We start from the raw sequence: 27,828 nt of genomic DNA, 5'->3' as shown, positions 1-27,828 counted from the left end.
TAAGTTAATGCTCAACCACTGAGCCACCCCAGCCAGGCTTTCTCTTTTTTAAAAAATTTATATTGTTGAAAGTATTACATATGTCCCCCCTCCCCCTTTGCCACATCTAATTTTTTAATGAGATTAACATTTAAATAGGTTGAGTAATGCAGAAACCTGTAATGTGGCCTTCTGCACAGCCAGCACGTTGAGTCCATGTTTTAGGACTTTTTAAACTAGAGTCTGCTGGTGCCTAGGGCACTGTTGACGGCTGCCACATCTGCGCAAGATGGCTCAGGGGAAGAGAAACACCCTCCAGCGCTGATATTTTTCTGCCCCTTTTCCGCTGGCATCCAGGTGGCTGGCTGAGGGTCTGGGAGCCATGGAGCCCACCGCTGGTGAATTGCAGCTCGTGCCCAGGGCAACAAAAGAAGTCCCTGCGCCCGACGCTGCGTGCTGCCGAGTGGCGCTCTCTGCTGCGGTGGCCACCAGCATCGTCATCCTCACCCTGGCAGTCCTCGTGGGTAAGTGGCCGAGGGCTTGCGTGGGTTCGTACACTGGGTGACTTGCACAGCGACGCTCAGAGGCGGCTCGGTGGTGTCCACGTGATGACCCCAGCGACAGAGGGCTGAGTGTGCAAGCGTGGAATTGCAGGCTGGCCCTTCCTGCCACGCAAGGGCTACGATGAGCAGACCAGGTTCCCCGGCACCCCCTGAGGTGGGCGGGCACAGGGGCAGGCGGGTTAATACCTGCTAATTTCATTTCCCACAGCTGGGCTCTCCAGGGGAGCTCTCACAGCCGGGGGTGAAATGGACAAATAGGGACCGGGAAATGAATTTATTAAAAGTCTCGAGAGCCGGGCCGGTGTGGCTCAGTGGTTGAGCATTGACCCATGAACTAGGACAGTGATAGCGAACCTTTTGAGCTCGGCGTGTCAGCATTTTGAAAAACCCTGACTTAACTCTGGTACCGTGTCACATATAGAAATTTTCTGATATTTGCAACCATAGTAAAAAAAAAAGATTTATATTTTTGATATTTATTTTATATATTTAAAAGCCATTTAACAAAGAAAAATCAACCAAAAAAATGAGTTCGCGTGTCACCTCTGACACGCGTGTCATAGGTTCGCCATCACTGAACTAGGAGGTCAGGGTTCGATTCCCGGTCAGGGCACACACAGAGGCAACCGATCTTTTTCCTCTCTCATCATTGATGTTTCTATCTCTCTCTCCCTCTCCCTTCTTCTCTCTGAAATCAACAAAAACATATTTTTTAAAAAATAAAACAAAAGTCTTAAGAAACTTGAAAGATATTTTTAAAAATGAACAATTGTCTATATTCCACCACGCAATGGCTCCCATTTCATATTTGTTCCCAGTAGACATTCATAGAATTTAAGATGAGACAGGCAAAATGATGACCCATCTGTATGGTGTGGGACTGCAGTTATAAAAATAACCAAGGAAGATCTTTTCATATTTCAACAGAATGTACTACAGGGCCCTACAAATTGTGCTGCCCATGATGGTGGCCCGAGCCCCATTGGCTATTTAGAGTTAAATCCATGAAAATGAAGTCATCTTTAAAAATTAGATTCCTCAGTCCCCATCAGTCACGGCCCACAGATGGCTCGTGGCTGCTGTACTGGACTGCACAGAGCTAGAACGTTCTGTCGTCTCAGGAAGTTCTGTGGCTCTGGAATGGGCTTATCCTGAGACGATAAGGTTCTTATGGTTTTATTTGGGACGGTGAAAGTCACCTTGCTTTCCTGAGATGATGATAGCAAGTAGCAGTTTGGCAATCCTATGTGGGTCCCCCTAATTTAAAAATATATATATTGCCCTAACCGGTTTGGCTCAGTGGATAGAGCGTCGGCCTGCGGATTGAAGGGTCCCAGGTTCGATTCCGGTCAAGGGCACATGCCTGGGTTGCGGGCACATCCCCAGTAGGGGGCATGCAGGAGGCAGCAATCAATGATTCTCTGTCATCATTGATGTTCCTATCTCTCTCTCCCTCTCCCTTCCTCTCTGAAATCAACAAAAATATATTTAACAAATAATAATAATAAATACAATTATGATCATTTTTGCTAATGTGTCTTTTTGACAGTCCCAACATATTTCAACCGTGAGAAATGCGTGTTTTCATGGTTTATGTGGTTGCTATTGTTTTAGTTATTTAAAATTTTTATAACTATCATTCCTTGCTAATGTGTACTTTTTTCTTTTTTAAAAGTGCAATCTTTTTAAAAATATGTTTCTATTGATTTGTGAGAGGAAAGGAGAGGGAGAGAGAGAGAGAGAAACATTAATGATGAGAGAGAAACATCAACATCGATTGGCTGCCTCCTGCACACCTCCTGCTGGGGATCGAACCCAAAACCCGGGCATGTGTTCTGACCCGGAATCGAACCAGTGACCTCTTGGTGCTTGGATTGACGCTCAACCACTGAGCCACACTGGCCGGGCACTAATGTGTACTTTTGACAAAATATTTCTGACAGTTGTAAACCCAAGTGTTTTCAGAGGGTGGTGTCCTGGGCGGTGGTCCGAGGGCCCGGTGCCTGTGGCTGTGGTCATGCCCTGGCAGTATTTGGTGTCCCCTGCCCAGGGCGCAGGTGGGATTGTTGCTCTAAAGTGGAGGAGGTGTCCTGAGGTCGTTTCAGCCATTTTTGGCTGAAGTCGGCTTCAGGCCCTGGCCCGGCACATCCAGTGAGACAAGGGCAACTGGGAGTTAGTCCCGCCCTCACGCGAAACCTGGGGACCTCTGAGGCTGTGTGTCCCTGGGGCCTCCAGGTGGGTGACATGTGAGAGTTGAAAAGGAGGCACTGTTAACAACCAGCCAGGACAGCCCCTGGGGAGTCAGCCCACCCACGTGTTTATCAGGTGACCCGGGCCCCTCGGTGGTGGGGCCTTCGAGGCCCCTTCGCTGAGCCCGCGGTGGGCTCTCTCACAGAGCCCTGGTCTCGCCCGCAGCCTCCCTCTCTACACAGGGTGTCGATGTGGAGCACACGGCCGAGCTGCAAGGGATCCGGTACGCCCGCAGCCTGCAGCAGGAGGCCTCCGACTACTACCGCACGCTGACGCCCACCCTGGAAATGCTGGTGAGGGGCGCCTGAGAGCAAGGGGGCAAGGTGGGTGGCCCGGAGCTTCCACCAAGAGAAGCTCTCATGCCGAGCGAGCCGAGCAGGGGGAGACCCAGGCGGGCCCGGGGCAGGGAGATGGGGCACATGGAGGAATTGGACAAGGCCTGTGTGGCCGAGGCTGGCGCATTGTAGGATGCAGAGGAGAGTGGTGCCCAATGGGAAGTGACTCCTGCGGGCTTGTCAGCCACGTTTAAAGGTTGTAAATTGTCTTCCAGTGGAGACATGAGAATCCCCCCTCATGGCTGGTGGGAATATGAAATGGGGCTGCTGCTAGGGAAAAGCCTAGCTGTGCATCAGAAAGTTAAATTAGAGTCATCCTATGACCCAGCAATTAATTCTGCCTCTCGGTATCCACCCAAGAGAAATGAAAACACATGTCCACACAGAAACCTGCACACGCATGATCACTGTAAGAGTCACAATGGCTAAAAAGTGGAAGCAACCCAGATGTCCATCAGCTGGTGAATGGATACACAGATGTGGTCCCTCCCTGCACACCCTGGAGTATCACTCAGCCATGAAAAGGAGTGAGTCACTGACACTATAGCGTGGATGAACCCTGTACATGTGGTGCTTAGTGAATCAAGTATCTGTTTTAAGATTTAAGCATGGCCCTTGCCAGTTTGGCTCAGTGGATAGAGCGTCGGCCTGCGGACTGAGGGGTCCTGGGTTCGATTCTGGTCAAGGACACATGCCCGGGTTGCGGGCTTGATCCCCAGTAGGGGGAGTGCAGGAGACAGCCGATCAATGATTCTCTCTCATCATTGATGTTTCTATCTCTCTCTCCCTCTCCCTTCCTCTCTGAAATCAATCAATCAATCAATCAATCAATCAATATATATATCTAATCTAATAAAAGAGAAACATGCAAATTGACCATACCTTTGCTACGCCAATCAGAGTGACTATATGCAAATTAACCCAACCAAGATGGCGGCCAGCAGCCACGGAGCTGGAGCAAGCAGGAGGCTTGGTTGTCCTGGCGATGGAGGAAGCCAAGCTTCCCGCCTGCCCTGGCCGGCTGTGGCCTCCGCTAAAGGCAACAAAGTTTCAATTATAGAAGATAAATAAATCCCAGATACCTGCTTCCAGCCAGCCTCCACTGGGAGCTTGGGTGGCTGGGGACCGTGGTCAGCCTGCAAACAGCCATCAGCCCCTCACCCAGGCTGGCCACACCCTCAAGGGGTGAGGGTCCCTGCTGGGGGGCTTGACCAGCCTGCAAACAGCCCTCAGCCCCTCATCAGGCTGGCCAGGCACCCCAGGGGGGACCCCCACCCTGAAGGGGCTGTGGCCAGCCTGCAAACAGCCATCAGCCCCTCACCCAGGCTGGCCACACCCTCATGGGGTGAGGGTCCCTGCTGGGGGGCTTGGCAGCCTGCAAACAGCCATAAGCCACTCACCCAGACTGGCCAGGCACCCCAGCAGGACCCTCCTCCCTTAAGGGAGTGTGGCCAGCCTGAAAACGGCCCTCAGCCCCTCACCCAGGCTGGCCAGGCACCCCAGCGGGACCCCCACCCTGATCCAGGACACCCTTCAGGGCAAACCAGCCAGCCCCCACCCATGCACCAGGCATATAATAAAAGGGTAATATGCAAATTGACCCTAACAGCAGAACGACTGGGAATGACTGGTCACTATTACACACACTGACCACCAGGGGGCAGATGCTCAATGCAGGAGCTGCCCCCTGGTGGTCAGTGCGCTCCCACAGGGGGAGCTCTGCTCAGTCACAAGCCAGGCTGATGGCTGCCAGCACAGCAGTGATGGCGGGAGCCTCTCCCGCCTTCTTAGCAGTGCTAAGGATGTCCGACTGCAGCTTAGGCTTGGTCCCCGCTGGCAAGTGGACATCCCCCGAGGGCTCCTGGGCTGCCAGAGGGATGTCTGACTGCCAGCTTAGGCCCCATCCCCCAGGGAACGAGCCTAAGCCAACAGGTGGACATCCTCCGAGGGGTCCTAGACTGCAAGAGGGCACAGGCCAGGCTGAGGGACCCCCCCTGAGTGCACAAATTTTTGTGCATTTATATTATATATTTATATATTATATATATATATATAATAATATATATATATAATTATATATATAATATATATATTATATATATATATATTATATATATATATAATATATATATATTAATTTAAACATGAATTAATTAAAATTAGCTAAAAGGTAAAAATCATTTCCCTCAGTACCCACCAGCCACGTTTCAAATGTTCAGTAGCCACGTGTGGATGGTGGCTGCCATGTGGGGCAGGGCCGATGTGGAACATTCTGGGACTTTGTGGAATGTTCTATGAGACAGTACAGCTATAGATGCAGGCAATGAGGGCATGGACTGGTGCGTCCATCACCCCAAAACAAGCCCTGTCCCCATCACCACCCCTGCTTCCAGCCCCTGGCAATCACCAGCCACTTTCTGTGGCTCTGCCTGATCTGAACGTGTCTCATAAACAGACTCTCACGCTGTGTGCCTCTCTGTATGTGGCTTCTCTCACTGAGCATCATGTTTACAAGGTCCATCCACCTGTAGCAAGTGTCTTCCCTCCTCTCACGGCTGAGAAATATTCTAGTGTGTGGATGGACCCCGTTTTATTGCTTCCGTGGAACAATGTCTTCATATGAGTAACTTTGAAATGTCCTCCCCTGTCATCACGTGGCTCTGGGAAGTCGCCGCATCACTGGTCTAAGAGGAGGTGCTTCCCGCCCGCCCCCCCCAGCTTCCCACCCGGGACAGGCTTCCTCGGGGCGGGTGCCCGTGCTGTGGTCTCAACATTTGCCGCTGTTGTTTCCGCTGTAGTTTGTCAGCAGCTTTAGGAAGACAGAGCTGGAGGCCAGCTGCGTGGGCTGCACGGTGCTGAGCTACAGGTGAGCGGGGCCTCCCTGGGGCTAAAGGAGCCTTGGTGGACACCCAGATACGGGAGATTCCAGCGAGGGGAGCCCCCCCTCCACAGGCCTCTCTCCTCGCTGCAGGGACGGGAACTCCAGTGTCCTTGTGCGCTTCCGGCTGCACTTCCTGCTGCTGGCCCTGCGCTCGCTGGACCGGGGCCTGGAGCGGGAGCTGCTGCAGCAGGGACTCCGGGCGAGGCTGCAGGGCCACGGCATCCCCCTGGCTGCCCACGGCACCATCGTGTCCGCCGAGCTCACAGGCAAGTAGGCAGTGGAGACCCAAGACATCGAGAGGCCGTGGAGGGGAGCATTAAACTGTAGGTTTTCAATCATCAATAAAAATCAATAGCCCCTCCCCCTGCTTCACCCTCAACGGTATGGACCAGGCGTCAGCCACCTGTGAACGGCCAGAGTGTAACTATTTTCATCTTTGTAGCCCACCTACTGGGCTCTGCTATAGGAGCACAGAAGCAGCCCAAGACAATGTCTAAATAAATGGACACGACTGCGTATTAATAAAACTTTATTTACAAAAACAAGTGGTGGGTCGGATTTGGTCCATGACTGCAGTTTGTTGGCCTCTGGTATAGAAATAAGATAAATTCTAAAATCCGAGGATGCATCAGACTATTGTCAGGTGAAAGGCTGATCACCTTGCCCTCGCCCTCACCCTGGCCCTGGCCCTGGCCCTACAGGACATTTATGGTCTCCTCCCCACGAACCCTGACACCCCAGTTGAGTCTTAGTGGCCTCGACGTCAGCACTAACACCATCTTCCGTGGTAGTGGGAATGGCTCATGGCTGTGCTGTCCGCGACAGTAGCCACCCGTCCCATGTGGCCATGGAACACTTGTCATGTGGCTGCTGAGACCCAGGACACTGCGTTCCATTTGGCTTCATCTTAATTGATTTAAGTTAGACTTTTAAGTGGCTCCCACGGTGGACAGAGTTGCTCTCTGCTTTGCAATGCAATGTTTTCAAAGACTGTCGCCACTCACTGAGCGAGCTTCTATCTCTTCTCCATGTCACTGCAGGAAGCCAGAAGGGGCCATTGGCAGAAAGAGACTTGAAATCAGGTATGTTTTCCTCCCGTCCATGAGCTGCCTGCCCTCTGCCGGCTTCCTCTGACTGTGGTCACGGCCAGAGGGCTCCTACGACTTGGTTCAAGTGCGTGAAGGAAATGCCCGAACAGGGTGAGCGCTGGTTCTGTGTACAGATTCGAAGTCCTGTGTTTGCACAGCGTTGACAGACGAAGCTCTTTGTTATAAACTAGACTTATTGAGGGGGTCACTCTGTAAGGTATATCCATGTCTAATCATGATGCTGTACACCCGAAGCTAATATAATAATTGTATTTCAACTGTAATTGAAAAATAAATTTAAAAAAATTTTAACTAAAGGTGAGGTACTTGGAAGTATACATGGCTAAGCATGGTTAAGAGAAAACATTACTGGGTTTCTGGGGTTTTTTGAAAAGTGGTGGAAACCTGTTGTTTAAAAAAAAAGAAAAAGAAAAAGTTTGGGGACCAAAAGAAAAAAGAATGAATGCTACCTGGAATCTCATCGCTGTTAATATTTTAGTGACTGTCCTTCCAATCAGCTGGAGACACATATAGAGGTGCATGTAAAGGGTGTCCCAAAATTCACGCAAGAATTAATTTTGATAGAAAACACAGGTTTGTAATTGAAAATTGTAAATTCTTTATTGATTCATAAAGTATACAGTATAGAGTTATGTATGGAATAGTATGTCGGGTAAATGGCCTCCACGGCTTTGCTGGCACATACGCACTCTTTTGTTATTGCCTGAGCAGCCGCATTTTCGAAGAAGAATGGTCCGATGATGCCTCCAGCCCCGAATCCGCACCAAACAGTGACACGTTGTGGATGCATTTGTTTCTCAACAATCACTTGTGAATTTTCTGAACCCTAAATGCGACAGTTTTGTCGATTAACCAAGCCATCAAGATGAAAATGAGCCTCATCAAAATTCAGCCACATTTATGCAAAATGGTCATGGAAAAATTTCAACAAAAGAGTGCGTATGTGCCAGCAAAGCCGTGGAGGCCATTTACCCAATATGCTATTCCATACATAACCCTATACTGTATACTTTATGAACCAATAAAAAATTTACAATTTTTAATTATAAACCTGTGTTTTCTATCAAAATTACTTCTTGTGTGAATTTTGGGACACCCCTTATTTAGTTCCATCTCAGTGCTCCTAACTAGGGGTGACCCTGCCCCCAGCGACACTGGGGGTGTCTGGAGACGTCTGTGGTTGTCACACCCTCACAGCGCCCACGGCAGGCCCCACTGAGAGTGACCTGGCCCCGGTATGAACCACAAACTTAAAATGGTTAAAGTGGCAAGTTTTATGTTGCCTGTTGAACCACAATTAAAATTCTTTAATCTCACCCATTTCTCACTTTTTTTAAACATGGGTCCTAGAAATGTGGACTCACACACACGCACACACACGCACACACACGGACACACGCGCGCGCACACACATGTGCACACACGCACGCACACGCGCGCACACAAGCGCGCGCACACACACGCACAGACACTTCTGTGGCCCAGCTCTGGCCTCGGTGCTGACCGACGTTCCCGGGCTGCGTCCAAGCTCATCTCGAGATCATTTCATAGGCCCTGAGAGAGGAGAAGGGGACGGGAGATGTCGTCCACGCCGGACGTTCTGGGCCGGAAGTGGAATCTCGCCGCAGCGGGACGGACGGGGTGAGGTCAGGAACTCGGTTCTTCTCTGCCCGCAGGACACTGTCCGGGGAATGCCTTCTCCTGCGGGAACAGCCAGTGTGTGACCAAAGTGAACCCCGAGTGTGATGACAGCGCGGACTGCTCCGATGGATCCGACGAGGCCCACTGTGGTCAGTCCGCCCGCCCGGCCTGGTCTTGGGCCGTGTCCCCTGGCCCAGTTTGCACAGAAAAGCCGAGTGTGGGACCCTGAGCCTGTCCTTCCACGTGGGGGCCGTGGGGATGAGAGACTCGGAGGCAGGTGTCCCCGGAGCACGGCCGAGTCTGCCTCCCTGGGGTCCTGGTTGGTGACCTGTCTTGCAGACTGCGGTTTGCAGCCCGGCTGGAGGACCGCCGGCAGGATTGTGGGCGGCGTGGAGGCGTCCCCGGGGGAGTTCCCTTGGCAAGTCAGCCTCCGAGAGCACAACGAGCACTTCTGCGGGGCCGCCGTCATCGGGGCCCGGTGGCTGGTGTCCGCTGCCCACTGCTTCAACGAGTGAGCCCTGTCCCTGAGGCTCGGGGCCCACCCACCCCACCCCTGTGGCCCACCTTCCCTTTCGCCTTGGGGGCGCCACTTCTCCTGGGTGTCCTGAGAACCCGCCGGACAGATGCACAATATTTTGTGTCCCTTCATATGTCTCACCTTCACTCAGCCCTGTGGGAGTCTGTCTTTGTTTAAAATGTTGCTAATTCCCACATTATGATTTTTTTTTTTGGCATTCATTATGATTTCTGACAATGTTGCTTAAAAATATGTCTTTTTTGTTTTTTAAAGAAATATTTTTAAAGTATATTTCTTTATTGATTTCAGAGAAGAAGGGAGAGGGAGAGAGAGACAGAAACATCAATGATAAGAGAAAATCATTGATTGGCTGCCTCCTGCACACCCCCTACTGGGGATCCAGCCGCAACCCAGGCATGTGCCCTTGGCTGGAATAGAACCTGGGACCCTTCAGTCTACAGGCCAACGCTCTATCCACTGAGCCAAACCAGCTAGGGCTGAAAATACGTCTGGATGACTGAGTTTTGGGGCTCCCCTTAACATTGGCCCCCAGCGATGACCTCCCTCTCCTGAGCCCCCTCCCCGGCCCGGGCAGAGGGGCCGCTCAGGGCCATTTGTTTGCCCCCAGGTTCCAGGATCCCACCGAGTGGGTGGCCTACGCTGGCACCACCCAGCTCAGCGGCTCCGAGGCCAGCACGGTGCGGGCCCGCGTGGCCCAGATCATCACGCACCCCTCCTACAACCCCGACACCGCCGACTTCGACGTGGCGGTGCTGCGGCTGGGCAGCCCCCTGCCCTTCGGCCGGCACGTCCAGCCCGTGTGCCTGCCGGCGGCCTCGCACGTCTTCCCGCCCAGGAGGAAGTGTCTCATCTCCGGCTGGGGCTACCTCAGGGAGGACTTCCGTAAGCTCCCCTTCCTCCCCCCGCACCCCACCTGCCAGGGGCAGATGTACCCGCACGGTTCTCCCCCTTACCCACGATTCCCGATCTGCAGATTCGCCACTTGCTAACATTTATTTTGAGCCCCAAGTAGATACAAATGGGGATTTTGGGGTCAATTGCGGACGCGCACAGAGAGGACGTGCTTGAGTTGAGGACAAGCATGTTCTCATTTAAGGTGATGCCCTGCCTCCTGGTTTCAGCTCAGACTGGAAGCGAGGGTCCTTTTCATGCTATATTTACTGCCATGTTTTTTGTGGTGTTTTTTTTTTTTTTTTGCATTTTTGTGCTTTTTGTGGCTGATTTTGCCCCCCCCCCCCCCTCCAGCACGGGGCTGAAGTGCTGGCTAGTGTCGCACAAGAAGGCTGCCATGTGCCTCAGGGAGAAAAACGGTGTCAGTTCAACTTGGTTCAGGCAGGAGTTACGGCACCGCTGGCCTTGAGTTGAAGGTCAATGAATGAACGCAGAGTTCCGACGAGGAGACAAGGCGAGGGGCACTTATGAGAAAGGCCAGAGGAACAGTTACAGCTATAGAAGGAAGGCACTGCTGCTGCTGCCCATACATGACATAGGGATGTTTATTCTAAAAAATGTTTACTTTTCAGTCCGGTAGCTCTCTGTCCAGTCCTCATAATATCTGCTTTCTTATCATCTTTGCAAACAGTTCTTTGGGACACAAGGTTGCCTAAGCCCAGCCCAGGGGTTATTTGGCCCTGAGTTGTTTTTTTAATGAATCAATAAAGCTTTATTTATAAAAACAATTAGTGGAAATTCCAGTTAAGCACATGTACACACACACACACACACACACACACACACACACACACACCAACACCAACAAGTATCTGGCCTGAGAGAGAGATTAGTGGGAACGAAGGTATTTCAGACGGTTGCTTGGCCTTGTTTTTAACATTCAGGGTTTGAGGCAGAAGTTTTTAACATTCAGGGTTTGAGGCAGAAGATGTGCGAGGCAGTTCTTCTGGGCTGGCAGCTCTGACTCCGTTTTATAGTGGCTTCGTTATTTTGGACAAATGCATATTAAATAAGGCCCCTTTAACCGGAAACACACATGGCACAAGGTGATGCACCGATCGCTTGAGGGAAATGCTGTGACCAGAGTCACCGGAACCTAACCCCGAGTTCCCGCAGGAGCACGGTTCCATATTCAGGAATCCCGTGTTCGTAGTGACTCTGGAGACCAGCACGGCCTCAAGTGACGAGAATCGGTTGTGATTGGGTGGCGCTGAGTGCTGGGGAGGAGACCCACAGGACGCAGCAAGAACAGCGAGTGGGGGTGGGCGGACAGCTTTAGGAAAGGGCCCACGAAGTGAGGCCAACCCAGACAGGCAAAGAGTGAGGGGACAGGAAGAGTCCCGTCACTGAGGGAAGTTCTCTCAGACAACATTGCTCCAGAACATTCCAGAGCTGCAGTGTGCAATCTAGCAGCCACAGCCTCGGACCAGGTCAGCAGGTACGCAGGTTTGTGTAGACAGTCCTGTCCATGGCTCTGGAGCCTGGGAGGGGGGTGTCCTCCCCAGGGCTTCCTGAGGCCGGGGTCTGAGACTCTGACGCACCCGAGCTCCCCGGCAAGGCCCACTGGCCTGTGTGGGGGGGTTTTCCTGGTCTGTGCCTGCCTGAGAAAAAAGAAAAATCCTGGAAGATTAGGATTTTGTGATAAAGATATTTGCCACAAGAACCTAATCAGGAGGGGAAGCAGCTGATGACTAAACCCGATCAATGAACATTTGAGCCCCTCCAGCTCCTGGTTCCAGAGATTATGCAGCAAGAAAAACAGCAGTCCCTGCCCACGTGGCGCCCCCGTCCCGTCCGGCCCAGCGCCATCCAGCATCACCGTCCTGGCGATGGGTGTGCTCTATGGGAGCACCGACCACTATGGGAGCCGGCAGCCCACGAAATGTGGCCGGTGCAACTGAGAAACTGGGCTTTACATTTTATTTCATTTGCACGCATTTACATCTACATTTAAATAGCCACATGTGGCCGCTGGCTACTGTACTGGACATGGCAATTGTAGGGGCAGTAAATACTAGACAAGATGAGTGATAGATGGCGGTGAAAGCAGTGGAGAAAATAACAGGATGGGGGCTGCAAGGTTAAATAGGGAGGTCAGGAGGGGCCTCCTTGAGAAAGGAGAGGAAGGCAGAAGGCAAGCGGATTCCTTGGAACAATCATGGTAGGCAGCTGGGACAGGATGTGCAAGGGCCCTGGGGTAGGTGGTCCAGTCTTGGGCATTTAGGCTGAGCCAGGGGGAACACACCCTGGAGGGGGTTGAGGGGGGAAAAGGATATAATCTGATTTAATGTTTAGCCAAGATGGCACTGGCTGCCGGGCTAAGAAATGATTCCAGCAAGGTAGGACTAGAGCAGGGGTGGGGAACCTTTTTTCTGCCAAGGGCCATTTGGATATTTATAACGCCAGACAGAATTATCAACTTAAAAATTAGCCTGCTATATTTGGTCAAACATTTAATGAACTCACCCCTAATGCCTCGGCAGGGCCAGACCAAATGATTTCTCGGGCCTTAGACGGCCTGTGGGCCGGATGTGTGCCCCACCCCTGGTCTAGAGTAACAGCAGACACAGGTAAGGGGAGCAGAGACGTGGAGCCCAGTCTTGGGGTGTCAACCTGGACACCTCTCAGCTGTCTGAGTGGGGAGTGTTACCAGTAGGCATTTGTAGAGCCTTTACTCTTTGCTAGTTTCTGAGGCTGGGGCTGCAGCGTCTCTGCTTGCAGCTGGGGAAACTGAGGCACGGAGAAGTGAATTCCTTCAGCATTCTGGCTCAGGGTGACTGCCAGGGCCCCGGAATACTCACCCCACTGGCCTCTCCCGCCCCGGGCAGTGATCAAGCCGGAGATGCTGCAGAAAGCCACCGTGGAGCTGCTGGACCAGGCCCTGTGTGCCAGCCTGTACGGCAACTCACTCACCGACCGGATGGTGTGCGCCGGCTACCTGGATGGCAAGGTGGATTCTTGCCAGGTGAGCCCCGGGGCCCGCAGGGGCCCCAGACAACGCCCCACCCAAGGAGGCGGCTAAAGAAGGCCCCCAGGTTTCTATCCTCGCTTTTCAGCACAGCTCTGGATTTCCTTCTTTGTAGGTTTTTATTTCTGTGTGTGTTGTCGTTTGGTTCATCCTCACACGAGGATATTTTTTCCATTGATTGCTAGAGAAAGTGGAAGGGAGGAAGGGGAAAAGAGAGAGAAACATGGATTGGTTGCCTTCTGCGTGACCCTGGACCAGGGCTGAGGACTCAACCCTGCAACCCAGGTGCGTATCCTTGACTGGGAATTGAACCTGCAGTACGTGGGCCCACGCTCTATCCACTGAGCCACACTGGCCAGGGCTGCAGTTTATATGTTTGTTCTCATTTCTAAAGCCTGGTGGGTGAGGAGAGACTGCTACACGTGCTCAGGTTGCCAAAGCAAAAAACCCAGACCCTGGAGGAAATGTTGGGAAATAAGAGAGCACTGGTGATGGTCAGAGATGTGACTTGGGGTGGTGAACACACAATACAGTGCACAGATGATGTGTTGTAGAATTCTGCACCTGAAACCTGTATAATTTTGTTAACCAGTGTCACCTCAATAAATTAAAAAAATAAAATGGGCCCTGGCCCTAGGTGGTTTGGCTCAGTGGATAGAGCGTCAGCCTGCAGATTGAAGGGTCCCGGGTTCGATTTTGGTCAAGGGCACGTGCCTGGGTTGTGGGCTCAATCCCCATTGGGGAGTGTGCAGGAGGCAGTCGATCAATGATTCTCTCTCATCATTGATGTTTCTATTTCTCTCTCCCTCCTCTCCCTTCCTCTCAGAAATCAATACAAATATAAATTAAAAATAAAATAAAATAAAATGAGCCTTGGTTAGAGCATCCTCCCGATACGCTGAAGTTGTGGGTTCGATCCCAGTCAGGGCACATACAAGAATCAACCAGTGAATGCGTAAATAAGTAGAACAACAAATATCTCTCTCTTTTCCTCTCTCTCTAAAAATCAATACATCAAAATAAAATGGGGCCCTGGCCGGTGTGGCTCAGTGGGTGGGGCGTCATCCCACGCACCAAAAGGTTGCCAGTTCGATTCCCGGTCAGGGCACATCCCTGGGTTGCAGATTTGATCCCTGGTAGGGAGCATGCAGGAGGCCAACCGATCGACAATTCTCTCTTTCTCCCCCTCTCAACTTCCTCTCTCTCTAAAAATCAATAAAAAATATTTTAAAATATAAATAAAAATAAAATGGGGAAAAAGAAATAAGAAAATGCTTGTGTTTGAGAATGTGAGAGTCCAGGTGAGCTGGGTGTGAGGAGAAGGCAAGGCTCACAAGACAGGGTAAGTGAGGAGGGAGCCGGCATCCGGAGAAGGCCCCGCGGCCAGTGAGCTGTCTGCGGCTCCAGCCGGGCAGCCACACTGCCCCCTGAGCAAGGGCGACATCAGCGAGATGCAGTGAGATGGGGGGGGGCAGAGGATGTTGCCGACGGGGCTGGGTTTTGAGCTGCTAGTGGTAGAACTGAGAGAGATCTTCAAGGTCCCGCGGTCCTACCGCCCTATTTTATTTTTACGAAAGAGAAAACGGAAGTTCTGAGCTGTGAATTATCGGCCCCCATTTTCTCCGGGAGCTTGTGTGGGGAGAGGGCCCCACCCAGGGACGGTTCTCGGACCCTGCAGCTCTGGGACCTGGAGCCTGGGAGCCCTGACTCCTCCTGAGGGTGTGCCTTTGTCTCCTAGGGCGACTCAGGAGGCCCCCTGGTCTGCGAGGAGCCCTCTGGCAGGTTCTTCCTGGCCGGCATCGTGAGCTGGGGCATCGGCTGTGCGGAAGCCGGGCGTCCAGGGGTCTACGCCCGAGTGACCCGGCTGCGAGACTGGATCCTGGGGGCGATCGCCATGGCGAGCAAGCCTCTGGCTCCCACAGAGGCTCCTGCCCCCGCCACCCCCAGCGCTGTCTGGTCCAGCAGCCCCAAGAGCCCGGTGGTCAACACCCCCACCAAACCCCCAGCGGCCCCCAGCTCTGCACCTCTCGACTCAGTGACGGCCTCTAAGCCACAAGGTATTTCCTGGGGAGACAGGCAGGTGTGCTCCCTGAGGGTCGGATCCATTGGGACTGGCTTCCTGAAGCCTCCGTGGGGAAGAGATGGGTGATGGATCAGTGACGTCTGTCCTGAGCACAGGCTAAGACACACACATGGGCGTCCTTCAGATTCATGGCCAAGGAAAGTCAAGCAATCCAACAGGGTAAACACAGAATACCCCAAAGGGTCAACAAGAGGCATGACCACGACTGTGGAGCCAGGGTGGGAGAGAGACTGAGTTTTCACATGTGGGTGCCCCCCAGAAACACCACTACATAGAGCACGTATGTGTACATTTTCATGTCCAAGAGCCCTCACTTCTATTTTTTTTCTTCTTCAAAATTTTCCTGGACATGCTTGCATGCTTCTTTTTCCATGTAAAATCCAGCGTATCCGGGTTTTTCACTTTTATGTTTAATTGTGGTGACACACACAAAACATAACATAAAACCAACCACTGTAAACATTTCGGAGTGTCCGGTCCAGGAGTCCAGTCGCTTCACCTGTTGGACTTGGGTCTTGAAACCCATTCACATCTGTCTTCACGTTGTGGTGTCCAAGGACCCAGATCTGGTAGTGATCCTCCTTTAGGTCCCACAAAACCACGATGCTCCGAGCCCATCAAAACTCTGTTTCACAAAAGTGTCCCCTATACTCTGCCCCCTCCCAGGGTCCCACAGAACCTGACCCCCCTTTGTTTGGTGAGACCCCCACCGGGGTTCTGCTGTGCGGCTCCCCCCTTGTAGCAAGCTCCTCACCCGACCTTGGGGGCTTCAGGCCTGTGTCTGGCTTCAGGTCTTAGTCCGATGGGGCCAGGGCACTTCATAATTTTATCTTCTCTTTTGTTTTAATCCTCACTCGAGGACATTTTTCCCATTTATTTATTTACTTAATTATATTTATTTTTGTTAATCCTCACGCGAGGATTTTTTTAGAGTGGGAAGGAGGGGGAGAGACAGAGAGAGAGAAACATCTGTAACTCACATTGCTTGGTTGCCCCCGGCACGCGCCCCAAATGGAGGCCAGGGATGGAGCCTGCAACCCAGGTATGTGCCCTTGACCAGAATCGAACCTGCGACCCTGTCCAAGGGCAGATGCTCTGTCCACTGAGCAAGCAGCCGGGGCTATCTTCTCATTTTTAACCGACTCCCCCCAGCTGTGCCACATACTTGCTGCTAGTCCTTAGGACATTAGGGCACCTTTAAGCCTCAATGACCCATCTGTATAATGGGAGTGGTTTGCCGGCCCAATCAGAGCCCGGGGGCTGCACCTGGTGTCCGGGGCCCTTCTAGGCCCAGGTGCGCCCACTCTGAGCTAAGGCACCGGGCCCTCTTCTCTCCCCTCACAGAGTGCGGGCCCTCTTCTCTCCCCTCACAGAGTGCGGCGCCAGACCGGCCATGGAGAAGCCCACCCGGATCGTGGGCGGGTCCGGAGCCACCGCGGGGGAGGTGCCCTGGCAGGTCAGCCTGAAGGAAGGTTCCAGGCACTTCTGCGGAGCAACTGTGGTGGGCGACCGCTGGCTGCTGTCGGCAGCCCACTGCTTCAACCAGTAAGACCGGCCCCGGCCCAGGAGGCCTGCTCAGCTCCCCCGTCCTCACGGGGTCCCCCGCCCCATGCATTCAGAAACCATTTACGACCAAACGTGTGCGGCCATCTAGGCACTAGGGTGGCCATGGCAGAGCCCCCTCCCCCAGCCCCCACCTCCCCGGCTCACAATCCTGCTGTCTGGATGTCTGGTTGCAAATGAGAGGGGAGCATGAAGGAGAAGTGGGGGACCCTGGAGGAGCCATCTCAAGGGAGAATAAGATCTGTCAAGCTGATCTTCGGGGAGCACTAGGGGACAGATGGGGAGGGGACAGCCAGGCGGCACTGACCATTGAGTCATAAAGCTGTCGGGGCCTCTCGTGCTGCTGGGCCAACTCCCTCTTGTTACAGACCAGGAAATGAGGCCCAAAGGGGCTCCCTGCCTTGCCCCCCGCCCCCCAGTTTGGGACTGCTTTGGGGGAGCAGCCGTGTGGCCCCTCCACCCCCTGGGGCCCCTCCCCGGAGTCTGGGCCCTGCAGCTGTGCCTAGGGCAGCGGGTGTATCTGAGTGGCCCCTCGTTGGCAGCACGAAGGCGGAGCTGGTGCAGGCCCACCTGGGCACTGTGTCTCTCACGGGCATCGGCGGGAGCCCGGTGAAGATGGGGCTCAAAAGGACGGTGCTGCACCCCCAGTACAACCCCAGCATCCTGGACTTCGACGTGGCCATCCTGGAGCTGTCAGGGCCCCTGGTCTTCAACAAACACATCCAGCCCGTCTGCCTGCCCCTGGCCATCCAGAAGTTCCCCGTGGGCCGCAAGTGCGTGATCTCAGGATGGGGGAACACGCAGGAGGGAAACGGTGAGTGCCTGCCTGGCGGGCCTGCTCCCAGTGCCTGCACACCCTGTCTCTGCACTCCCAGCCTCAGGCCCGAGGCGGCTCTTTCTTATACATGAAATTCACTTGGCACGCAGCCAAGCCCATTTGTGACAGATGATCTGTGGTGGCTTTCCTGCTACGAAAGCAGAGCTGAGGAGCCCCCACAGAGACTGGCCGGTGAAGCCGAAAATACTTACCCTGTGGCCCTTTCTGAAAAAGTTCCAGACCCTCGCGCTATGCCCCGCAGAGCCCCAAGAGTTAACGCTTCCTTTGAAAACTCAGTGGCCGCCTGCAGGTCACCCAGGGGGCTAGGGAATCCGCTTGGGACATGGTGAGATGCTAGGGCTCCGGAGCCCTGGGCTCCGCCTCCTTCTTGCCATGTGACTCCGTTTCCCAGCAACACTGTGAGCCTCAGTTTCTTCATCTGCAGGATGAGGAGGGTGCCTTTCAGAGCTGAACCAGAGCTGAACGGTGATCACTCTGTGTCATTATGGGGTGGGGGGTCTCCTTTTCCTGGCAGCAACGAAGCCAGACACTCTGCAGCGAGCGTCCGTGGGCATCATAGACCAGAAGGCGTGCAGTGCCCTCTACAACTTCTCGCTCACGGACAGGATGCTCTGTGCCGGCTTCCTGGAGGGCAAGGTGGACTCCTGCCAGGTAGCATTCAGAGGGCACTGAGGGGATTCGGACGAAGAGCTCGCACCCTGGCCCTGGCAATGCTCCTTGTTCAGATCTGAGGATTTTCAGTGCAGGGGAAATCTGGAGTGGAACTAAATGTCTTTAAATCAGCGGTTCTCAACCTCCGGGTCGCGACCCCTTTGGGGGTCGAACGACCCTTTCACAAGGGTCGCCTAAGACCATCGGAAAACACATATATAATTACATATTGTTTTTGTGATTAATCACTATGCTTTAATTATGTTCAATTTGTAACAATGAAATTGGGGGTCTCCACAACATGAGGAACTGTATTAAACGGTCGCGGCATTAGGAAGGTTGAGAACCACTGGTTTAAATGTATAATTTAGAGAAATCCTAGTATGTCCCAGCAGAAGGGGAGGTAGCCGTTTAAAAGTGTGTGGTAGGCCCTGGCCGATGTGGCTCAGTTGGTTGAGTGCTGTCCCATGCATGCACCGCGAGGTCGCCAGTTTGATTCCCAGTCAGGGCACATGCCCAGGTTTGGGCTCGATTCCCGGTAGGGGTCATGCAGAAGGTAGATGATCGATGTTTTTCTCTCCCTCTCCCTTCCTCTCTCTTTCTCTAAAATCAAAATAAAACTATATTTTTAAAAACATATTTAAAAAGTTTTTAAGAATGTGGTAGATATATACAAAATGTATACATACTTCAATATATCTGTATGCATATTTAAAGTCATATTTTATATGTACATATTTAAAAAGAGATATATTATATATATATTTAAATATATTTTTGTTGATTTCAGAGAGGAAGGGAGAGGGAGAGAGAGATAGAAACATCAATGATGAAAGAGAATCATTGATCAGCTGCCTCCTGCACGCCCCCAACTGGGGATCGAGCCTGCAACCCGGGCATGTGCCCTTGAGTGGAATTGAACCCAGGACCCTTCGGTCTGCAGGCCGACGCTCTATCCACTGAGCCAAACCAGCCAGGGCAGGTACAGTGTGTATTAACTGAAATAAAGCTAATCCCAGATTAGTACCCATATGACCACACTGTCCAACAGGATTGACTCCTGGGAGCTGGGGCAGGGGATGAGGGCGGGGCTGTCTCAGACCCTGTGTCCCCGTGTCCCCATGCCCTGTCCTCTTGCTCCCCTGATGGGCCCCTCCCACTGTGGGGATGCGGGAGGTCCTGGCAGTGCCCTCTGCAGAGGTGCCCAATGGTCACAGCCCTCTCTCCTTCTTTTTAGGGTGACTCTGGGGGCCCCCTGGCCTGTGAGGAGACCCCTGGTGTGTTCTATCTGGCGGGGATCGTCAGCTGGGGGATTGGCTGTGCTCAGGCTAAGAAACCCGGCGTGTATGCTCGCATCACCAGTCTGAAGGGCTGGATCCTGGATATCATGTCCTCCTCCCCCCTGCCCAGCCCTGCCCCCTCCACCACAAGGACGCCTGCCACCACCACGCATGACCCCAGGACAGTGGCTGCCCTCACAGTCCTGGGGGCCACAGCCAGCACACCCACCCTCCGGGCCACCAGCAGGGCAGCCAGCCAACCTGCCAACAGCACCGCCAGTGCCGCGAGCACCACTGCCGGGGGGCAGACACCACTTCCAAACGCCTCTCGGACCACCAGGGACGCCCAGCCACCAGGTACTGGGAGGAATGGGGTGGCGCGTGTCGGTGGCAGGGGTCCGGCGTCGGTCTGTCAGGGCGGCTGTCCGCATCCCACAGGCTGGGGGCGTGCGCAGCACACATTTACCGCCTCCCCGTCCTGGAGGCCGGATGCCAGCGGGTGTCAGCAGGGCTGGTTTCTCCTGAAGCCGCTCTCCTTGGCCTGCAGACGGCCACCTTCTCCCCGTGTCCTCATAGGTCGTCCCTCTGTGTCTGTGTCCTCATCTCTTCTTAGGACTCCAGTCACACTGGATTAGGACCCACCCCAATGGCCTCACTGTACCTTAACCACTTCTTTACAGGCCCCGTCTCCCCACAGCCACATCCTGGAGGTCAGAGCTTTAACTATGGCTTTTGTGGGGACACAAGTCTGCCCATCATCGCCCTGACAGCCAGGGACACGGGCATGGGCATGGGCGGGCACTGAATGGGCAGACCGGCACCACCTAGTGGCAATGTCTTAACCTGCAACCCCTGTCAGCTCCCATTTTTTAAAGGAAACTTCGGGAGGTACACGGGGAGTCCCTGACCCGGGTCTCCATGAGGGGAATTCTCTGTCCACTCATCCACGCTCATAAAGCCCCCCTCTGGGCCAGACCTGCTAAGCTCAGGTACAGCAGGACCCAGAAGGTGGAGAAACCAACTCACGAGACGTACATAGCGAGGCGTGAAAGGAGGACCGAGCAGGGCCGGGGCCAGCTGGTCTCCCAGCTCCCGTTATGGCTGAGAGGGCACCTCACTGGCCAGCAGAGACGCCGAGAGAGAACGTGGCCCTGAGATCGTTCCATTCGTGTCTAAAATGCTGAGTTCACTTTTACTAACTATTAACCAGAACTACTAGCATATAAAACTGCTGTATTTGTCGGTCAAAACTAAAGCCCCATCAGGTACGGGCAATCTCCTACAGCTCCAGCCAAGACCAAGCCGGCAGATGCCATCTGTGGTGTGTGGGGGCCACAGAGAAAACGCTGACTTCTGCGTGGCGTGGGACTTGCCAGGTGCACCCATGTTAGCGAGCCCGCCCACTCCCAGGCAGACGTGAACTCCATGCTCTCGTATCCAGATTCTGGGGGCCATGTCTGAGCTGCTTCCATTCAGGTGGGAGGCGGGGAGCAGGCTGCTCTGGTGAGCTCCCAAAGGGGCAGATGCTCAGCACACAGGCAGCCAGTCCATGCAGGCTGCACCACCTTCCTCCTCACCGCGAACTTTCCCAGAACTTCCCACTGTCCAAGGCCCCCGGCACCTTCACGGTGACCCCCGCAGAGACTGGCCCAGGGAGGTTTCTCTGCCTCCCTCCACCATCACCAGTCCCCTCCCTGGGCCTCCGTAGGTCCATTGTCCTTCAGATGGGTATGGGCAGGGGTGTGTGTGCATAACTTAACCCCATGACAGAGACAGTTGGGGAAAACTACCCATAATCCCACTGCTCCATCATATCCTCATGACATGTCGTGAGAGTTCTTACCTGTTCTCCCTGCACATGGTCAGTGGCCTGGCTCCATCAGCCTGTCACCCCACACAGGCCTGAACCCACCGAGCCAGATTCACGGGCTCCGCCACAAGGCAGCCGCACACCAGAGGCCCCCGGGACGGGTGGCCAAACAAAGCAAGTCGGGTCGTGAGGAAGCCAGGCTCTGGGGGCGAGTGCTGTGTCGGTGACCTTGAGATGAAGCAGAGCTTTCATGGGCTCAGACCAAAGCAGACCATGTGCCAAGGGCCTGGATGTGGGTTCGGAGGGTGGGGAGGGTCTGGGTCCTGTCTCCTTGGGAATCAGTTAAGGCAGAGGTGACACGTTGAGTCTGGAACCCCCTTATCTGAGCCCTGCACCTGGACCGGGAATCGGGATTTAGACCCTCCAGACCCAAGGGGGGCCTTCCCTTCACAGCCTTTTCTGCCGCCTGGTTCGGGGCACAGGGTTTCCAGCAGGGGCACTCAGAGAATGCGGGTGTGTGATTCGGTGCAGCTGTAACTGTTCTTGGGAGAAACAGTTTCACTCCCCAGCTACCTTCATCTGGCTCTGGCCTTTAGCCTGGTTTTCACGTTTCCCCTAGCTACGGGCAGGCGTCCACTGTGGGGGCAGCGTTTCCAGGAAAGGGAGCACAGCTTTGGCCCTGGGCAAGGTCCAGATGGTGTCAGGAGGGTAGCGGTGGGGCTAGCAGGGACGGGGCAGGTGGCCTCTTGCCTCCCCATCTCTTCTTCCAGCTGAGGCCAGAGCAGGAGCCTTTCCTCAATCTGGAGGGAGCGGAGGCAGCTGGGTGGTGGGAGTGGCTGGGAAGGGGCAGGCTTCGGAGCGGCCCTGTGGGAATCAGGTGGGTAGGCGAGCCCCTGACGGGTGCTAGGGTCCCTGCAGCACCCTCCTGACACCACCCTGGTGCTTTCTACAGCTGTGTTCTGAGGGTGCACCTTGTGCTGGGGGTGACGGGCGTCACAGCACAAGGGTGTCTGGGAAGACAGACTAGCACAGGAGCTGGTGGGCAAGCGGGGGCCTCCTGGCAGAGCGAAGGGGTGGGAAGATCTGAGCCAGCAGAGAACCCAGCTCCTAAGGGACTGAGAAGCCTGGGAAGGCGTCTGGTGGGAGAGGACACTGTCCTGGCCCCCATCTGGGGAGGACGCACGGCCCAAAGCTGAGGTTGTGGGAAGCAGACTTCAATGCATTTCAAATATTACTTGGGAGAAGCCTAGAAGAGGCGTGTTTGTAGGGCCAAGCACCGAGTCCAGTGTTAGTGTGTTTTTTCGAGGCGGGTCCCCCAAGGGGCAGTGTGAGAGGCACTGCATCCGCCCAAGGCCCTCTGCCCGCTCTCCTGCAGACTGCGGCCTGGCGCCCGTGGCCGCGCTGACCAGGATTGTGGGCGGCAGCGCCGCAGGCCTCGGGGAGTGGCCGTGGCAGGTGAGCCTGTGGCTGCGGCGCCGGGAGCACCGGTGCGGGGCCGTGCTGGTGGCGGAGAGGTGGCTGCTGTCTGCTGCACACTGCTTTGACGTGTGAGTCTCATCTGCCCCCAACACCCCAGCCCATTGGTGGTTCACGGGAAATGACCCGTGGCCCCAAAACTCACTGTCATGTCCGCACGCCTTTTGCTCTTAATGCCCCCCACCCCCGCCACTGGGACCCACTGCTGCACACTCACCACATGGGGCTGCAGGGATTCAATCCTACCCACACACAGACCCTGCCACACACCTCCCGCTCCAAACCCCAGGGCTGCAGCCTCTTCGAGTCCAGGGCCCAGCTTGGTGGTACGTGGGGGCTCTGGGTAACAGACATCTCCGTTCTCCAAAGGCCACACACCGGGGAGTCCCCTTCAGGGCAGGCTGCTCAGGGTGGAACAGGCCAGGGGCCCTGCCCTCCTTGGAGAAAGCCAGTTCTTGGAGGCACACTCTGCACGCTGCAGGGCGGGGTCAGAGGGAATGGGCAGGTGGGGCAGGGGCCCTCTGGCCACCAGCGCCCTAATATTGGGCAGAAATGGGTAATGTGATGTCACCTCATCGCTGTGGGTGCATTTCAGGCAAGGCCCCCCCTCACTGTCCCAGGAGGGATGACTCATCCCCATATCCATGAGCAACCCAGGGCCCAGAGGCCGAGTGCCCTGCCAAAGGTCCCTGACCACCCCCCTGGGTCACGGGCAAGGACAAGGCCACAGCCCTACAGGGCAGAGTCCAGAGGGGCCACAGGCGGGGGTAACTGGGGTGCGGGGATCCAGAACACCTGTCCCCACGCACCCTACAGCTATGGGGACCCCAAGCAGTGGGTGGCCTTTCTGGGCACACCGTTCCTAAGTGGCGCTGAGGGGCAGCTGGAGCGAGTGGCACGCATCTACAAGCACCCCTTCTACAACCTCTACACGCTCGACTATGACGTGGCGCTGCTGGAGTTGGCAGGGCCTGTGCACCGGAGCCGCCTGGTTCGGCCCATCTGCCTGCCGGAGCCTGCACCCCGGCCCCCCAATGGGGCACGCTGTGTAATCACCGGCTGGGGCTCCGTGCGAGAGGGAGGTAGGCGAGTCCGATACTCGGAGCCAGGCCCCGCACCCTTGGGGGTTATCGGTCTGGTGGGGGGGGGGGCGGCATCAGGAAGGCCTCCAGCCTCACGGCCTACCGCCCGTCTCACCACAGGCTCCATGGCACGGCAACTGCAGAAGGCGGCTGTGCGCCTCCTCAGCGAGCAGGCCTGCCGCCGCTACTACCCGGTGCAGATCAGCAGCCGCATGCTGTGTGCCGGCTTCCCGCAGGGTGGGCGTGGACAGCTGTTCGGTGAGCACAGTTTAACACTGAAATGGGTGTTCTGCCGGGGGAAGGGCCCCATCCATCCAGGAGAGCACGTTCTGGCTGCTCTAAAGCCCACAGCCAGGACCCACTCTTTGGTGCAAACTTAAGCTGATCAAGCAGGGAACCTTTTCACCCTTAGATGTTTCAATGGACCACTGTTTATTGGGCATCCAGTTCCCACCCCACATCCTCACTGCCGCCCTGCAGGCGAGGAATGGGAACAGGCTGCATGCAGTGTAAGGCCGTTCTACTAGGGAACCTGTGGCAGGTGCTCACAAATGTCTGCCAGACAGATGAATGGCTTGTCCTGGCATTAAGCCCATTTCCCAGATAGTAAAAGTGAGGCTCACAGGGCTACTCACTTGGGGTCACATGGGGAGCCCAGGAGACTCCTGTGGAGGCCAGCCACCCCAGGTGTGCAGATCGGGTCAGTCCTCTCTTGCCCGAGGGTTGCTATGGGAGGTGGAGGAAACTGGCCTGCTGAGTGCCTTTCCTCTCTCCTCCCCTCAGGGTGATGCTGGGGGACCTCTGGCCTGCAGGGAACCCTCTGGCCAGTGGGTGCTAACTGGGGTCACCAGCTGGGGCTATGGCTGCGGGCGACCTCACTTCCCAGGTGTCTATACCCGGGTGGCTGCTGTGAGAGGCTGGATCACACAGAACATCCAGGAGTGACCACCCCATGGCTGTCCAGGCCTGGGAGGACAAGGCAGTAGGAACCAACCAGCCACCGGTCCGAGAAGGGGAGTCCAGTCCAGACAGTGGGCGGGGAGTGCTGCGGGCAGTGGGAGTACAGTTTTACTGTGTCTTTTGTTCCAATAAAAAGCCCCTTGTCCCTAACTTACTGGCTCACACACTTGCACATCACAGCAAGAACTGCTTGCCTGCCCCTGACCCAGGGCCTAAAGTTGGGATGAAAGGTGGGTGGGGTGAGGTAGCAAGACCTCCCAGGAAGAGGGCTGCCATAACCCCAGCCTTTGGGGCTGGGGTTCAGCCTCATCTTCAGGGTTCCTTTGGTGTCATCCAGGGAACAGTAGCAAGCGCCCAGGGGGGAAATGGGGGTGGGGGTGGGGGTGGGGCAGAGACTAAGGCTCAGTCTGGGCAGGGGACTCAGGTACCCCAGACACAGGCCTCCTCCAGGGAAGACACACAGGACTCTCTCCACCCCTCCCTCATCCATTTATTTGTCAGCCCACCCCCAGGAGGTCACAGCTCAGGTGGGGTCTGACCATCTCCCCACCCGCAGGCCCACAGGAAGTCTACGGCTCGGGCATAAAGGTGACCCGGGCACACCAGGAAAGGTGCCACAGCGCTGCCAGCACTGTGGGAAATTCCAGGGTCCCGAAGTCCCCAACTACACTCGCTGGCAGGTGGGAGGTCGGCCTGGCCAGGGGGAGGGGGACAAAATTCCAAGTGTCCCAGCACCAGCCTCATCCTCATAAACCACGGGCAGGCAGCACGCACACGCTGGCCCCTGCCTCACAAAGCACATTTATGGAAACCGAACACGGGTGGGGGCGGCCCACTGGCTCGGCCAGGCACCGCATTTCCCGATCACATGTTGGCTCGTTCTCGCTGCAGCCGCGAGTTGTAGGCGCGGGATACGGTGTTCCAGGCGTCCATGTAGCGGTCCATGCACATGGCGATGCATTTCTGCAGGCGAGGAAAGCGCAGGGATCAGCACAGGGTTCCCCTGACCCGCGCCCTCTCCCGGGGCAGCGGACTGCGCACGCGCAGCGGTCTCACCAGGCCGTCCCCTTAATTCGCGCACGCGCAGAGACCCCTCGCCAGTCCGAGCCCAAGCCCCAAGGGTCTCACCTGCTCCGAATTGTCCAGAGAGCCCCCCGGCTTCCCGATGCACTTCCGGAAGCACTTGTCCGTCATCCTCTGTGGGGACATGCGAACCCTCAGCCGCTACGCCCGCCTCCTGGCGGCCCCCGCGGCCCCCGGCCCCGGCCCCCAGCCCGGCCCCGGACCTGCAGCAGCTCCTGCGCGTTGGCCACGGCGATCTGCACCTTCACCTGCTCCATGATGAGCCCGGGGTCCAGCTTGCCGCCGCCGGAGCCGCCGAAGTCCGAGCTGAAGCCATCCATGGCTCCGCAAAGTCAACCGGCTCGCGGCCGCGTGCGCCGACCCGTACCTGCCCCGGAAGTCAGAGGCGCGTGGGCCCACGGGAAATGGAGTCCGGGAGTGCTGGGGGCGGGGCGACGGGCCGGACAACGACTCCCACAAGCCCGAGGTTACGTTGGGAGCTGAGGTCTCGCGTAGATTCCGGGGCCGCGGGCTTTGCTGGGAGTCGCTGGGAGACGCACTCTGAGCTCATCCCAGCCCCCAGCTGATCCCACCGCGCATGCGTAGGGGGTGGCGGCGGCACGTGTCCGGTGCCTGCCGCGCGGGAGTGGAGCTCGGGAGAACCCCCGGCGCCTCGGGAGTTGGGGAACGCTGGCCTAGTGAAGAGCCCGCTAGAAAGACCTGCAGAAAACCACGGGCAGGCACTGCCGCGGAAGGTTAGGAGTGGAGCCTGTCTGCACCTGCCAGTGGTACTTTGTTTTTAAGTCTGTGTGGGTCTTAACCACGTGTTAACCCGGAGAAAGAATGTACCTGCCAGAAAGGACTCCTGTGTCAATTGGGCTTGAATGCATGACCAGAGTCTAGCTGCCATTGCTTGCAGCGGTTCTCAACCTGTGGGTCGCGACCCCTGAAAATACATCCTGCATATCAGATATTTACATTATGATTCATAACAGTAGCAAAATTACAGTTATGAAGTAGCAACGAAAATAATTTTATGGTTGGGGGTCACCACAACATGAGGAACTGTATTAAAGGGTCGCGGCATTAGGAAGGTTGAGAACCACTGGCAGGGACCACTCACCCCCACATTGCATTTTAGGGAAATGCTTCAGCGTAAGCCTGCCAGCTGAAGGCTGTAACTTCTCTTTCTTCACTCTCGGACTAACTGTATCGAATAGAGCTCAGTGTTCTGAAGATTGCTTCTCTTCGTGAGTTCTGTGTCTTCCACTTCATGCCAGTGCTTGAAAGAAAGAAAGAAAAAGATCCCTACCCGATTGTCCAATGGTTAGAGCATCGTCCCGGCCTGAAGGGTTGCGGGTTCGATTCCGGTCAAGGGCGTGGCCTGGGTCAGGGGCGTGTGGGAGGCAACCAGTTGATGTCTCTCTCACTTCATTGTTTCTCTGTCTCCCCCACCCTTCCACTCTCTCTAAAAATCAATGGAGGAAAAAATATCCTCAGGTGAGGATTAAAAAAAATTTTTTTTTAAATTGAAGTACATTTTAAGTGGTGTCAGAGAGAATACGCTTTACAGTTTAAATATCTATTAGTATGGATAACATTTGATGTGATTTTGAAAGGTGATGGTTCTGTAAATTGCATTATTGGCGTTAAGTGTGCTATGTGATGGGTTGGTATTTCCTTTGAGGCAGAAGGAAAATGCCTTTCCCAGATGCCATCCAGCAGTGGTACTCGGGCCCACCTACTTCACCAGGTGCGTAGATGTTACCGGGAGGGCGAAACCTGCTACTGCTCGCTAAGACAATTTA

At 55.0% G+C, this 27,828-nt stretch overlaps 2 protein-coding genes across 2 annotated transcripts; one reads left to right on the top strand and one right to left on the bottom strand.

Moving 5' to 3' along the window:
* Positions 1-361: 361 nt before the first annotated feature.
* On the top strand, positions 362-24,943 carry TMPRSS9 (transmembrane serine protease 9). Its single transcript, XM_023764698.1, is given in 18 exon segments — positions 362-503; positions 2,958-3,084; positions 6,132-6,278; positions 7,053-7,090; positions 8,794-8,907; positions 9,098-9,269; positions 9,904-10,178; positions 13,076-13,212; positions 14,954-15,272; positions 16,672-16,843; positions 17,404-17,675; positions 18,214-18,350; positions 19,588-19,987; positions 22,816-22,987; positions 23,733-23,998; positions 24,119-24,237; positions 24,239-24,256; positions 24,782-24,943. Coding segments are annotated over 18 exon segments (3,189 nt in total).
* Positions 24,414-26,428, bottom strand: TIMM13 (translocase of inner mitochondrial membrane 13). Its single transcript, XM_006101150.3, has 3 exons — positions 26,245-26,428; positions 26,087-26,155; positions 24,414-25,921 (listed from the first exon to the last, which is right to left on the bottom strand). Exons 1-3 carry the CDS (start codon positions 26,359-26,361, stop codon positions 25,823-25,825), a joined length of 285 nt encoding a protein of 94 aa, XP_006101212.1. The 5' UTR covers positions 26,362-26,428; the 3' UTR covers positions 24,414-25,822.
* Positions 26,429-27,828: the final 1,400 nt, after the last annotated feature.

The sequence above is a fragment of the Myotis lucifugus genome, unplaced genomic scaffold (assembly GCF_000147115.1).
Source record: "Myotis lucifugus unplaced genomic scaffold, Myoluc2.0 scaffold_342, whole genome shotgun sequence".
Lineage (NCBI taxonomy): Eukaryota > Metazoa > Chordata > Mammalia > Chiroptera > Vespertilionidae > Myotis > Myotis lucifugus.
The sequence above is the reverse complement of the archived record's forward strand: the minus strand, read 5'-3'. Positions and strand labels throughout refer to the sequence as shown.

What these genes read in the sequence shown, in the direction of transcription:
- TIMM13 (XM_006101150.3), bottom strand. Translation starts at nt 26,361, where the DNA reads ATGGATGGCTTCAGCTCGGACTTCGGCGGCTCCGGCGGCGGCAAGCTG. An exon ending in ACGCGCAGGAGCTGCTGCAG is followed by an intron (nt 26,156 to 26,244) that starts GTCCGGGGCCGG and finishes ATGTCCCCACAG; the next exon opens with AGGATGACGGACAAGTGCTT. An exon ending in CTCTGGACAATTCGGAGCAG is followed by an intron (nt 25,922 to 26,086) that starts GTGAGACCCTTG and finishes CCTCGCCTGCAG; the next exon opens with AAATGCATCGCCATGTGCAT.